The sequence below is a fragment of the Hemiscyllium ocellatum genome, chromosome 11 (genome assembly GCF_020745735.1).
Source record: "Hemiscyllium ocellatum isolate sHemOce1 chromosome 11, sHemOce1.pat.X.cur, whole genome shotgun sequence".
NCBI classification, from domain to species: domain Eukaryota; kingdom Metazoa; phylum Chordata; class Chondrichthyes; order Orectolobiformes; family Hemiscylliidae; genus Hemiscyllium; species Hemiscyllium ocellatum.
This window is the reverse complement of record NC_083411.1, coordinates 16,814,317-16,829,076: the sequence shown is the minus strand read 5'-3', so window position 1 is coordinate 16,829,076 and position 14,760 is coordinate 16,814,317. Positions and strand designations below refer to the sequence as shown.

Below are 14,760 nucleotides of genomic sequence, written 5' to 3'. Positions count from 1 at the left end.
CCGGCTGTGCTTTTCCAGCATCACACTTTTTGGTCTTGACATGCAAATCCGTCATCTGATCTTGTTATTGGGGCAAAAGACTAATTGAACCATCTAGTGGCTGGTTCCCTCTGAAGTTTCCCTCAGGATAGCTGGTGCTCATTCGCCACGCAGTTTTACCTGGTAAAGCGAATGATTAGAGATCTTGGGGACGAAACAATCACAGTGTGTTCTCGAACTTTAAATGGGTAACATGCCCGCCTCACTAGCTTGGAACTAGGCATGGAATGCGAGTGCCTAGTGGCTCATTTTTGGTGAGTAGAATTAGCGCTGCAGGATGAACCTGCTAGCGGGAGGGAAAAATAACCCTCTTCTTAACTCCACTAATTAGTTTTGTTTCTGTAATCGTGGATCAGACCTCAACGGGATTCTTCTTTTCACTAATTAGGCAAAATCTTAACAAGCTTCAGGCCCCAGGAGACTCTCTGGCGCTGAAACTCTGCTGTTGAAAAGAAAATTGCTGGAGAAACTCAGCGGGTCTGGAGACAGAGAAAGCAGAGTATGGTTCCAGCGACCCCTCCTTCCTCGTTTCTGATCTCCAGCCCTTTTTTTTCCCCCCAGGATTTTGTGTAAAAAGGGGAAGAGGTGAGGGAGCGGGGGTGTGGTGGTGGAGGGGGTGGGGGGGGAAGAGGATGGACAATATTTTTCCAGGGTGGGGGTGAAAGTTTCCTTATTGTGACGGCCCGTGGATTGTGGCAACCCGCATTGTGACGGCTCTGAGCGCGTTGGTGGTTTTGTTTTATGACGATCTGGAACTCCTCACCATGTGGGGGGGAAAAAAAAATACATCAGCCAACTTATTCCGTCCCAGCTCCGGCTCCTGTGTGGTGCACCCAAAACTCAATCAGCGGCGTTGAACCCTTGTGACATTTCCCTGTGGCACCAATAAAGGACAACACCTTCAGCAGCTTTTGCTTCCCCCTCCCTCCCAGCATCAGCATCCCCACCACCCCCCCCCCCCCCCCCCCCACATCTTTCCAAAACTTGAAAACAAGCAAACAAAAAAAAATGTCTGCACTCCAGAAAACCATCAAAGTGGAAAAGGACAGCGACACTGAAGGTGACTTAAATTCTTCAGCGGGGGACGCAGGTTGCTCTGACCAGAAACAAATCCCTCACTCTACTGACAAAACACATGAAGTGCTTTCAGCCGGTTCCGGGTGTGACCAGACAGCATCAGGAGACTCGGAATTGAGGACAATTTTGGAAGAAAATGCTCTCCAAGCTTTGACTGAGGAGTCGGTTTTAAAAAGACCCCGGCTGGTTTACTACGAGGAGGTAGGTGACACTGACCTTATGTCACTTACCTTCCCGAAAAAACTCTGGAAAATCGTTGAGAGCGATCAGTTTGCATCCATCCGGTGGGACGAGGGTGGAAACTGTGTAGTTATAGATGAGGAATCCTTTAAGAAAGAGGTGCTGGAGCGGCGCGGTCCCTCCAGGATTTTTGAAACTGACTGCATGAAAAGTTTCATTCGGCAGCTGAATCTGTATGGTTTTAGCAAAATCCGCCAAGATTTTCAACGATCTGCCTCTCTTTCTGAATTCATTGCTGAAGAAAAAGGAGCAGTTTCAATGACCAAGGTAGAAAAAAAGAAACAAAACGCATCAAAGCAAAAACAAGTATTAGAGTAACAAACAATTGTTGTCGCTGATGTCGCACGGACGCACATTTCCCTCCTTCACACAACCCCCATCCCCTCCAAATCCCAAACCTCTCTCTTGCCTTCTGTTCTGAGACACCTCAGTCTACTGGAGATGTAGGTAGATGGCTTAAGGTCAACCTCAGTGGGTAGCAGCAGATGCTCAACATTTCTGAGACTGCGTGTTTGGGATGTGGTTTATTGCCTCCCAGGTCATGTTTATAATAGTTCCAACAACAACAATCACTGCCAGCAGTTGTTGTGAGCAAATAGCAAAATATTTATAAATGTTTTTTTTAAAGTCTGTCCTGTCCGGCTTAAGTAAGCTGTTTAATCCTACAGTAAAGGAGATGGTAGAGTTCAATGGCAGTTTTATAGGGAAGTTATGCATTTCCCTCTGATTATTAAAATTGTCTGTTAAATGTGACCAGAGCCATTCCAAGCTGCCAACAGCATTCTGACAGAACTAGTTCTAAGCCTGTTGACCAGTTTATCCTCTGACCAACCACATTCCCCTTACGTTCATAGTCAATAATGGTAATTTAAGTCTTTAATGGTGTGTCTTTGGAATAATGGACAAGTGCTGGCTGTCTATGTAATCTTATTTAACTCACAACCTTGATCATCACAATGCTCCTAGATTATGACCAGGTTGGAGTCACTCATGGAATAAATGGACACAACCTCCTGACCTGTATCCTCTGTACATTTTTACTAGGTTGACCTGCAATAGTGACTGACATTGTTGCTAAGGTGATGATGCCATAATAGGTCATTCCCTGTTGCTATGTTAATTATATTATCTGTGATGTCAGAATGAATTGGAGGCTGGACATCTTTCATTAACAGACCTGCAATTGAGAGAATATGTGGTGGAGATTCATGTCGATGCGATATCTGCCCAAGTAGATATGCAACAGACAGATTGCTGAAGAAGTATATCCAACACATTGTGTTCTTTCATGGGTTGTAAAAATGGGACCCACCCTGTTCTTAAACAGCAACCAGGAATGATCTCCATATTGAACCATATGTAAACCAAATGCATTCATAACGATTAAAATCAGATGGTTCAGTTTGTAAATGCATATTGTTTTGGATTATTGAGCCAGAAAGCCAAGGTTTAATGTAAGTTTAGTTCCTCATGTGCTTGAATAATTGATTTCAGCCAAAGTGATTGCACCTGTGACTAAAATGTATTTGGGATTCCAGCCGGATCACTGTTAAGTGTGTACTGATGTTGGCTGATGCTGCCTTTGACCACATAACCCACCCAACAATCACTGTCTGGATGACGCACGAAGAATGAGTGGTGTCAGGTGAGGTCATGAGGCCCCTTTTGAACAGTGCCCTCCTAAAAGTCACAATGTTCAGAAAGCTGAGAGCAAAACACACAAAAGATAAAATAATGGAAGAACCATTATTAAAAATATTCACGACAATGCATTGTGGATTAACACACAAAACATACCGAAGCAGGAAAACATGTACAATGTATATCAAGTTTGTGATGGACATTTAGCACTCCTTATTTGAACACCACCATTCCTTGTTTACAGCATAACATAGGAGAAAGTGATGAAGGGCTTATGCCCAAAACATCAATTCTCCTGCTCTTTGGATGCTGCCTGACCTGCTGTGTTTTTCCAGCACCACACTCTCAATTCTCACTTACAGCAAAAGATACTCCTGATCCTAACCACTGATACCTGTAGCGAATCTCAGTACCCTGAGAGGAATTTGCTTTGTACTAACTTTCCATTGGCAATGCCAAAAGAGATCCATGAGTTGTTTTAATCAATTCTCTTGTCGTATTCAGTTGATATTACCTGATTGGGTTAGTCAAATGCAGCCTAGGCTTAGTTTCATCTGAAGTTGCAGTTTGATTGACAAATGTTCAGTGCTTCCCACTTATGGGCAGATTTGTCCAATGTGCTTCATGTTTTTTCCTTATGGTTTGGTTCCAGATTTGCTGTGTGAGAAGATTAGGAAAGAAACTGAATTGCTGGAACCTTTTCTGAGTTCTTACAATTGTTATACTTACACTTACACCACATCAGTGGTGGGCAAGTTGTTGGGGGGAATCCTAAGGGACAGGATTTACATGTATTTCAAAAGGCAAGGACTGATGAGAGATAGTCAGCATTGCTTTATGTGTGGGAAAACATGTCTCACAAACTTGATTGAGTTTTTTGAAGAAGTAACAAAGACGATTGATGAGGGCAAAGCAGTAGACGAGATCTATATGGACTTCAGTATATCGTTTGACAATGTTCCTCATGGGAGACTGGTTAGTAAGGTTACGTCTCATGGAATACAGAGAGAACCAGCCATTTGGATACAGAACCGGCTCGAAGATAGAAGCCAGATGGTGGTGGTGGAGGATTGCTTTTGAAGTTGGAGGCCTGTGATCAGTGGAGTGCCACAAGGATCGGTGCTAGGTCCACTACTTTTCATCATTTATATGAATGATTTGGATGTGAACATTGGAGGTACAGTTAGTAAGATTGCAAATGACACCAAAGTTGAAAGTGCAATGGACAATGAAGAAGGTTATGGAAAAGCACAGCAGGTCAGGCAACATCCAAGAAGTAGGAGAATCGATGTTTCAGAGATTCCTGATGAAGAGCTTATGCCCAAAATGTCGATTCTGCTACTCCTCAGATGCTGCCTGACCTGTTGTGCCTCTCCAGCACCACACTCTTGACTCTGATCTCCAGCATCTGCAGTCCTCACTTTCTTCCAGTAAAGAAGGTTACCTCAGTAAAACGGGATCTTGATCAGATGGACCAATGGGCTGAGGAGTGGCAGATGGAGTTTGATTTAGATAAATATGAGGCACTGCATTTTGGAAAAGCAAATCAGAATAGGACTTATACGTTTATTGGTAAAGTCCTGGGGAGTGTTGCTGAACAGAGACCTTAGAGTGCAGGTTCATAGCTCCTCGAAAGTAGAGTCGCAGGTAGACAGGATAGTGATGAAGGCTTTTAGTATGCTTTCCTTTTATTGGTCAGAGCATTGAGCATAGGAGTTGGGAGGTCATGTTGCGGGTATACAGGAGTTTAGTTAGGCCACTTTTGGAATATTGTGTGCAATTCTGGTCTCCTTCTATTGGAAGGACATTGTGAAATTTGAAAAGGTTCAGAAAAGATTTACAAAAATGTTGCCAGGGTTGGAGAATTTGAACTGCAAGGAGAGGCTGAATAGACTGGGGTTGTTTTCCCTGGAGCATCAGAGGCTGAGGAGTGACCTTATAGAGTTTAATTATCATGAGGGGCATGAATAGGATAATTAGACAAGGTCTTTTCCCTGGAGTGGTGGAGTCCAGAACTAAGACCATAAGACATAGGAGTGGATGTAAGGCCATTCGGCTAATTTAGTCCACTCTGCCATTTAATCAAGCCTGATGGACATTTCAACGCCACTTACCTGCACTCTCCCTGTATCCCTTAATTCCTTGTGAGATTAAGAATTTATCAATCTCTCCTTGAAGGCATTTAACATCCCAGCTTCCACTGCACTCTGTTGCAATGAATTCCACAAGCCCACCACTCTCTGGCTGAAGAAATGTCTCATCATTTCCATTCTAAATTGACCCCCTCCTCTAATTCTAAGGCTGTCCCCACGGGTCCTAGTTTCCCGCCTAATGGAAACAACTTCCCAGCATCCACCCTTTCTAAGCCATGCATTATCTTGTCAGTTTCTATTAGATCTCCCCTTAACCTTCTAAACTCTAATGAATACAATCCCAGGATCCTCAGCCATTCATCGTATGTTAGGTCTACCACTCCAGGAATCATCTGTGTGAATCTCCGCTGGACACGCTCCAGTGCCAGTATGTCCTTCCTAAGGTGTGGGGCCCAAAATTGAACACAGTATTCTAAATCGGACCTAACTAGAGCTTTATACAGTCTCAGAAGCACATTGCTGCTTTTATATTCCAACTCTCTTGAGATAAATGACAACATTACATTCGCTTTCTTAACCACGGACTCAACCTGCAAGTTGAGAGTCCTGGACTGGCACTCCTAGATCCCTTTGTATTTTGGCTTTATGAATTTTCTTATCGTTTAGAAAATAGTCCATGCCAGTAATCTTTTTTCCCAAAGTGCAAGACTTCGCATTTGTTCACGTTGAATTTCATCAGCCATTTCCTGGACCACTCTCCTAAACTGTCTAAATCGTTCCGCAGCCTCCCCACTTCCTGAGTACTACTGCCTGTCCACCTAACTTTGTATTATCAGCAAACTTCATCAGAATGTCCCCAGTCCCTTCATCCAGATCATTAATATATAAAGTGAACAGCTGCGGCTCCAACACTGAACCCTGCAGGACACCACTTGTCACCGGTTGCCATTCCAAAAAAGAACGTTTTATCCCAACTCTCTGCCTTCTGTCAGACAGCCAATTCTTAATCCATACCAGTAGCTCACCTTGAACACCATGGATCCTCACCTTACTCAACAGCCTCCCATGAGGGAGCTTATCAAAGGCCATTTGGAGGTCTGGATAGATAATATCCATTGGATTTCCCTGGTCTAATCTATGTGTTACCTCTTCAAAGAATTCTAACAGGTTTGTCAGGCAAACTAAAGGTCATAGTTTTAGGGTGAGAGGGGAAAGATATAAAAGGGACCAAAGGGGCATGTATAGAATAAGCTGCCAGAGGAAGTGGTGGAGGCTTGTACAATTACAGCATTTAAAAGGCATCTGGATATGGACCAAGTGCTGGCAAATGGGACTAATTTGGTTAGGATATCTGGTTGGCATGGACGAGTTGGACCGAAGGGTCTGGTTGTGTGCTGTACATCTCTTGTCCTAACTCAAATGCCAGCAACAATAATGTTTACCAAGGATTACACATATCAGCATTATTGCTTACTATTTCTCCTAATTTCAATCTTTCAATCAAGTTTATTTTCCTCATTGTGTACAGATATTGAAAGATGCAGGATTGTTTTAAAAATCCAGGTGGCTCTCACATGCACTCCAGGGAAGAAATCTTGCTCTAAACTTTTGGTCTAGCCTATATTAGACTTGCAATTCCCTTTATTACGTTGTTAATTCTTAACATCTTAAGAGACATGGGCAATAGATATTTCTTCACCACTGTTTATCATCACCCAAGACATACAAATTAAAAAGCTGTTTTATTCACGTTGCATAAAAATAGCAGGGGGAGAGGAAGAATAATTATTAACCGTGAAAATTTGAATTTCATCGTACTTTGCATTTATTGAAATTTTGAAATAAAATGGAGGGACTTTGTCTTATTGAAATAGTTGTGGACTGCTTATGGAAAGCTTAGTTAATCATTTGAAAAGTTGTCTGAAAGATGTACAGAAATCCATTAGCAAAGGATAAGCCTCTGCAACATGTATGATGAGAGCAGCCGATCTTTCAGAATTGCTCAGCAGCCTCCAGGAATTTAAAAACAATCTTCAAGACACTGCTGTGAGCAATCTGTGAGAGAAAAAAATACACATGAAGAAAATTGCTATTTTTAACAATACTTCTCTTGAGCTCTTGCGAATATTAGTTTAAGAATATAAATAAGGGCGGTTTGATGATGGGCAGTCATTCACTCAGATCACGAGTCTTTGCATTTCAATTGGTGTGAGAAGGTGAAATGGCACAAGGATGGATCATTGGAAACATAGAAAGATAGAAAGTAAGAGCAGGAATAGGCAATTGAGCTCCTAAGAGCTTGGAGTGGTTGTAGGCAGGTCATGTGATGATAGGTTCAGGGATTCATCCAACAACCCAATATACTTCAGATGCTTAAGAAAGTGATTAAAGTTTCAATAGCCACAGCCCTGTAAGGCTAAGGCAACGTTCTGGTGTGCTCCAGTTACAGTGCTTCCAAAAGAATTCAAAATTGAAAAGGTTAAGTCAGTTATATCCGTTTGGTGATTAATAAAATGATGGTATTTTCATTTCAGTTTCAGTTTTACCATAACCTGAATTTCAGAAGAGATTACCCTCACCTGCTGCCCAGAATGAAGCGAAGAGTTGGCATTAAAAGTGCGATTCCTAATCTTAACTGCACAGAAGGGGATTCCAGTAGTGACTTCCCTGTCAGTGGGGGGACACCAGGAGGCCCAAGACAACTAATACAGACATTAGCTGTACAGCAGAACAACTTAGTGTCACCTACGAGGGAAAGTGAGCAAAAATTTGCATTTGAAAATAACCTCAGCAATCAACGAGTCACCAATACTGGGAACACAAATGGTCCTAGCAATCCGGCTCCCCCTGCCCTTGCAGTAAGACCAGCCGACCATATAGCTACAGAGCAAAGCACTAAAGTAAACCAAATGACTCAGTTTCATCCGTCACAACATGGCGGCCTGATCCGGGCTGGCAATCATGCTGTGGAGACTAGCAGCACCACTTCAGCCACCTCAGTGTACCATCTCATGCCCCCCATGGCTGCTGGTTTTGGACCTATGATGGGGATGCCAGGTTTCCAAGGCATGTACCCAGACCTTGCTGCGGCGGCCGCCCAAGCACACCTGGCCAGCTTGTTGCCATTTTGCAATCCGTGGTTCTCCATGCCCATGATGGCGGCTGCATCTGCTATTTCTATGTCATCGGGCTCTTCGGTCCACCATCACCGGCCTCCTCCACACCATCACCACTGCCCCAACTGCAACTGTCAAGGAGGTAGTGGATCTTCCACAAGAAGTGGTCCCAGAAACAGTGATTATATGACAGGGCCACACAGATAAGAGTATTTAAAGTGATGAAGAGAACTTATCCAGAAATGATATCTAAAGAACATGTTAAAATAAACTCCTGAACAAATGTTCTTATCAACATTGGTGTATTTGCCTGTGATTTTTTTCCCTGTTCTCTTCCTTTGCTGTGACTCTTTTTTTTTAGTCTCCTAACTTGACTTTTGAGAAGTTTCTTTAATTGTTGGCGCTTGCCATAAAAAAAATCATTAATTATTTTCCTATCGAAATGGGTGCATCGTGAAATGGAAATATGGTAACTGTAAAGAAGCATTACTGTTTAATTATTAAAATTGACACAGTACTAGGCTGAGCTTAGACTGAAATATAACCTACAACTTTGGTTTATTTTTTATGCGCATTAAAATGTTGTTAAAAACTGTATTCCTGATGTGTATATCTGTTGCAACCTGTTGCCCCTCTGGAAGGGTCTGCAAGCTGTAAGAATAAGAAAAAAATAAAATACTAAGAAAGAAAAAGCTGTAGTGATTTGACAGTTGCATCTCAGCTTAAATTGATAAAGTAAACTCACTCATGGGTCCCGTTGCTGTTGTAAAATAAACTTTCAGAACGTCACTGAACCCATCAATGTTTGAGGATTTGCCACATAATCCGACATGTTTAAAGAGGAGGAGTAGTTAAAGTGACTAACATTGTTCTGTCAGATTCAGGTTCCTGTATCCCAGTTTTCTGAGGGCTGATGTTAGATTGTCAGAGTGGAGAAATATTTCTACATGTTTCCAAAGTCAGTGTTCCACTCTTGAGGATTTAGTGGACTTTATTAGATGTGGTGCTCTGGTAACAAAGCATCTAAATATTATAAACCTTTATCTTTATGCTTGTTTACAGATTGTCCAGTTTTGGACATCTTTGATTCCTTCTGCAGTCTAATTGAACATTAGCCATACCCATTGGACATATACTTCGATCTAATACTGGTGGCCAGAGTTTGTACTAAAATAATTCATCTGAGGACTACTTTGAGGATGGAATTGATTTGTTCCCCCCTCAGTGACTAGATGCACTGCATGCTCTGGATACAGAAGCCATTAGAATGTTCTGCTAAAATAAAAGGAGGAATAATTTTATACCAGCCATTAGGAAGAGGTTGCAATACTCTTGGATTTAGGAAGACACACCATTCTGCGGAGTTCACTAGACCTTTTAGACAATGGCACATGACAAAGAATATCCCTTGAGTTTGACATCATGCAATACCAGATTATAGTTTATTTGGTTTATTTGGAAGCACTAGCTTTCAGAGTGCTGTTCCTTCATCAAGTGGTCGTGGAGTGTAAGATCATGATCACAGAATTTATAGCCAAAAGAGTCCAGTGTCATGAGTGATACATTAAACAATTTTAGATTAAATCTTTCTTCTTTTAGAATGGCATATGCTGGTTTGCTATGTAAATCCCAGAGCATCTTCTAAGTTACATTCTCAAGATAGCGCACCCCAGTCCAACACCGGCACCTTCAAACCTTGAGTTTGATAGAGTTCTCCCTAAAACCATCTTGTCCAGCTGTTGTTTTTCAGCCAGTTACAGAGTTAGTGAGGGAATTATTGTCTGAGGTAAAATCATTTGCAGAAGATAGAAATTTACATTAATTATCATCCATCATTTTATAAATGAAGGACGATGATTCAAGCTTAGGTCTTTTTGAGTGTGCACAGCATGGCTCAAATGTTACAACATAAGCTATTTGGCCCATCAGGTCTCATTTGATGCCTTTCTGGATCGGTCACTTAATATGATCTCATTCTCCTGCTCCTTACACTCTTTAAACATCTCTCAAACAACCATGTTATTCATTTTCTTTCAAGTATTTATGGTCTTTACTTCATTTATGAAGTTGAAGGAGAGAATTCACCAATCGAACAACTTAATTTTGAGCCTTGCAACTGTTTCACCAAACAGCGGGAGCATGGCATTTCAATTATTCTACAACATTTCATAGTCTTAAGAATCTTTAGCACATCATTCCGCAGACTTTGGTAGATTGAAAAACCCTTATTTCAAGCAAGATCCTAATAAAGGCACACTTTCTACTAATTGTCATAGGCTTCTTGTAAGAGAGGAATTAAACCTGTGTGTAACTCTCCAAGAGAGGTCTCAACTAGAATCTTGTGCAAATTCAAAACAGACTCCTTGGTTTTGTATTCTAGCCCTCTGGCTACAAAACCAAGGATTCTGCTTATCTTTATAATAGACATGTCTACTTTAGTTGCTTTTAATGACCTGTGTATTTGAACACCCTCAGCCTCAGCTCCTCTATTCCAGTTAAAGTCTACTCATTTTAGGTGCTCTTCTTTCTCTTATGTTTGCATCTAATATGCACTGCCTGTTGAAATATGACTGCCATCCTGATTCCTACCTTCCCTTAGTCATTCCCTACATGCATTACAATTTGTTACAACTCTCTCCCAATTTGTTGCCATCAGTGAATGTAAATCTGACAAATATGAGTGAGTTTATCAGGTTATTTGTACTGGCAATAAGAGGAAGATATTATATTGTTTCTATATAAAGCATATGAAAACAAAGACGATTATTTGATATCCATTTCAAAAGCGTTTGGTAACAGCCATGTTTCTGTTATTATATGATTTTGTTGGGTATTCTGTAAAAAAATCATTTGAAATATGAATGCTCGGTTGCTACTTTATTTTTTGGTTGGTGTTATGTGGCACAATGTGTTGTAATTTTATACTGTGTGTAGATTATGATAAATATTAGCGGCGATGACTAAATTGGAATGTTCCGATGTCGATATGCTTCTTATTCTGTCACAGTAACTGATCTGATGTCTTAAGTTGTTTCCAGGCGCCTTCTCAAAGTGGTTAAACTTCATTTGGAGCTTAATTTTAGAATACTGCAAATTAGACCTGTTTTGCTGCAGGGTTATGATCTTCCTGATCAATGGAAGGCAAATTCATCAAAACTCATAGGCCACATTCAACTTGAGCATCTGCTAAGTAACTCTGTAAGAATAACTCTAAAGATTGCTGTACCTCTTTATCCCCACCTACTCACTTCTTTGACATGTTGCATGAGTTAATAGACCAAATAGTAAAGACTTGTTTGTTTTTAATCATGAATTTTACTAAATTGTTAGACAGTTGTATGGACAGAGTACACAGTACAACATAGAACCAAGTCCCACTCTTGGGAAATAACCATCATCATTCAAGGTTTTTACACATTAACTGAAATTGTGTCTCTCAGATTCGTCTACATTGTGCTTCTTCAATTTCGTAGACATCCAGCACATGTTTAGAATTCTTTGTAGTTTCTATTTCTCTATGGAATAATGTATTATAATTCTTCAGTTTGGACATCTGTGGTAAAATGTCACCTTATTTTAGTGTCACCTTTCGATTGTCTATATAAAGGGGATAACGTTTCAACTGGAATGTCTAATTCCAATAAATGTTACCAAAAGTGATGAACAGTATTCACCAAGGTCTTTCAGTCACTCTTTGTTTGTGTGTTATATGTTTAAAAATAATAGAGTAAAAACAATTTATGCAGAGCTGCCTTGCATAGAACATCATCAAAGTGACATCAGGAAGTTCTCCAGTGAGTCATGAGCTGTGGTGGAACTCTTCAATTTCCATCAGTTTGATTTAATTTCATCTTCATTTGTCACTCTCTTGGGTGACACAGCCAATCTTTCGTTATGATGTTATGAACAGCAGGAAAACACAATCAGAAATCTCAGCCTAACTTCGCAATGGATCAATGCAGCCAGGGGAGAGAGAAGAGATTGCCATTCCATTAGACAGGGTTGGATTTAAATTGCAGTTCCAGAACTGAAGGAGAATGTACTGCTCAGTACCTGCCCGATACACAGATTTCACAGGTAACCACAATTTTGTATGCATCTTACTTATATCCTTTGAACTAGCTCCTTTTGAATAACAAATGTTTCTTTTGCAGTTGTTTGGAGTATTTCTACAAAGGAACTTGTATATCTCAGTACCATTCTGGTAAGGCAATTGTATTTCATCTGAGCATATTACTGATTATTGTTATTGAGAATGCACATGGTTTTACAGAAAATTCTGATACTTTATACTGTAAATATGGCCATACATCATCAAAACAGATTTACTAATTGTTTTTTTTTGTTTGCATGCTAAATTACATCACAGTAATTGTCCTGATGGGATAGTGGCTTCATTGTGGTATTTCAATACACTTAAATGTTTAATATTCAACCAGCTGGGATGTTATGGAAATTTGACAAAGGGCAATGAATAATCTTTCCTGCAGGCCAGTGCATTGTGTTAACCTAACTTGATATAAACAACTGGATATAAATTAAGTTCTTTTTAAAATAAGTCACAATTTATACAGCATTTATATGCCTGTATTAAAAGTAGTGTATAACTAGGACATCACCTGTTGCTTTTGCAAGTTAACTATCAAATTTCTCACACTGGTGTTAATGTAGCTTTCCCAGATTCTCAGCAGTGAGAGATAAATGGATATGGTATTTCTTCTCATTCTGTTTAACTGAATATATTAGCTGGCTGTCTTTTTACATATATTCTTGCTTACCACCTCAAAATTAGTTTGTTTGCCTATTCAGCAACTGACTTGATTTCCATTAGCATTTAACAAACGTAGATATGGCTCTTGTGATACAGTGGTAGTGTTCTGACATCTAGGTCAGGAGGTGAAAGTGAGTGCTGCAGATGCTGGAGATCAGAGCCAAGAGCGTGGTGCTGGAAAGGCACAGCCGGTCAAGCAGCATCCGAGGAGCGGGCAAATCGACATTTCAGGCTTTTGCAGCCTGACTGGCTGTGCTTATCCAGCACCACACTCTTAGATCTAGGTCAGGAGCCCAAGGTCCAAGTCCTATCTGCTCCAGAGGTGTATCAAAACATCTCTTAATAGGTTGATTACAAATATCTAACAAGTCGTAGGATGACAGGATAGTGAGGAAGGCAATTGGTACACTTTATTGGTCAGTACATTGAGTACAGGAATTGGGATGTCATTGCTGCTGCTGCACAGGAGATTGGTTAGGCCACTATTGGCATACCATGTTCAGTTCTGGTCTCCCTGCTATGGAAAGATGTTAAACTTGGAAGGGTGCATGAAGGATTTACAAGGATGTTGCTGAGGTTGGAGGGTTTGAACTATAGGGAGAGGCCAAATAAGCTGGGGTTATTTTCCCTGGAGTGTCGGAGGCTGAGGGATGACCTTATAGAAGTTTACAAAGTCATGAGGGGCATGGATAGAGTAAATAGGGTGGGTCGTTTTCTGACGGTAGGGGAAACCAAAACTTGAGTCCAAAATATAGAGAGAAGAAAGATATAACAGGGACCTAAGGGGCAACTAATTCAAACAGAGGGTGGTACGTGAATGGAATGAGCTGCTAGAGAAAGTGGTGTAAGAGATACAATTGCAACTTTTAAAAGGCATCAGGATATGGGTCAAATGTTGGCAAAAGGGACTGGATTAATTAAGGATATCTGGTTGGCATGGGTGAGTTGGACTGAAGGGTCTGTTTCAGTGCTGTACATTTCCATGACTCTAAGACTCTAACCACAGAACAATTTGCACCTCAGTTTAATAGGCTGGATTTTATATTCTTTTATATCTTTTCACTGTTACCACTTACATCTTGTCATTGCCGAGCTATTGTTAAGTGTGAAGTAAGAATGGGTTTGTTTCAGTTTAGGGACAGAGACCATTTTAAATTGTCAAAGTGTGCAGAGCTATGATTGATGATAGAATGATGAATCAATGGTAATTCCGGTATTAAGGTATTTGCTGTGAGCTCAGTATTTTGAACAAGTGTTTTTATTATGCTGGCATGTTTTCCTGTGTCATTAAATCTTGGGTGTAGTATGCATTTCAAAGTATTATGATCCCAATTGTCAGCACTACTAGAAAAGCCAGATGTTAGAATGAAATCTAATTTGATGGATCATATCTTAAAATTTCAGTTAATGTGGCAGACATTCACTGAAACATGGTCACGCAAGTCTGCATAGTTTCTTTCAAAAAGGAACAAAGGTTTATAGAAATATAAATATTTAATATAGAACACAATTTGAAAGATCTTAAACAACCATCAAAACAAAGTCACAGCCTGTTTCCTAACACTATCTGATACAGAGTCTCAAATCCAGAGAAATAACCACTCCATATCAAAACTTTGAGTTTGACTTAACAGATTCTTCCCAGTTCTTTCTTCTGAACTGTTAAGTCTTATATGAATACTCATAAAATTGAGAGCTTAGATTTGCTCAGCTTCTAATAATTTACAAATTTCTAGCTGATCATTCCTGGTCTGCAAGATGCACAAACAAAACTTTCATACTG

General features: G+C 40.4%; 1 protein-coding gene across 1 annotated transcript; it reads left to right on the top strand.

Moving 5' to 3' along the window:
• Positions 1-1,047: 1,047 nt before the first annotated feature.
• LOC132820107 (heat shock transcription factor, Y-linked-like) lies at positions 1,048-8,413 on the top strand. The gene is made up of 2 exons (XM_060832033.1): positions 1,048-1,623; positions 7,625-8,413. Exons 1-2 carry the CDS (start codon positions 1,048-1,050, stop codon positions 8,411-8,413), a joined length of 1,365 nt encoding a protein of 454 aa, XP_060688016.1.
• Positions 8,414-14,760: the final 6,347 nt, after the last annotated feature.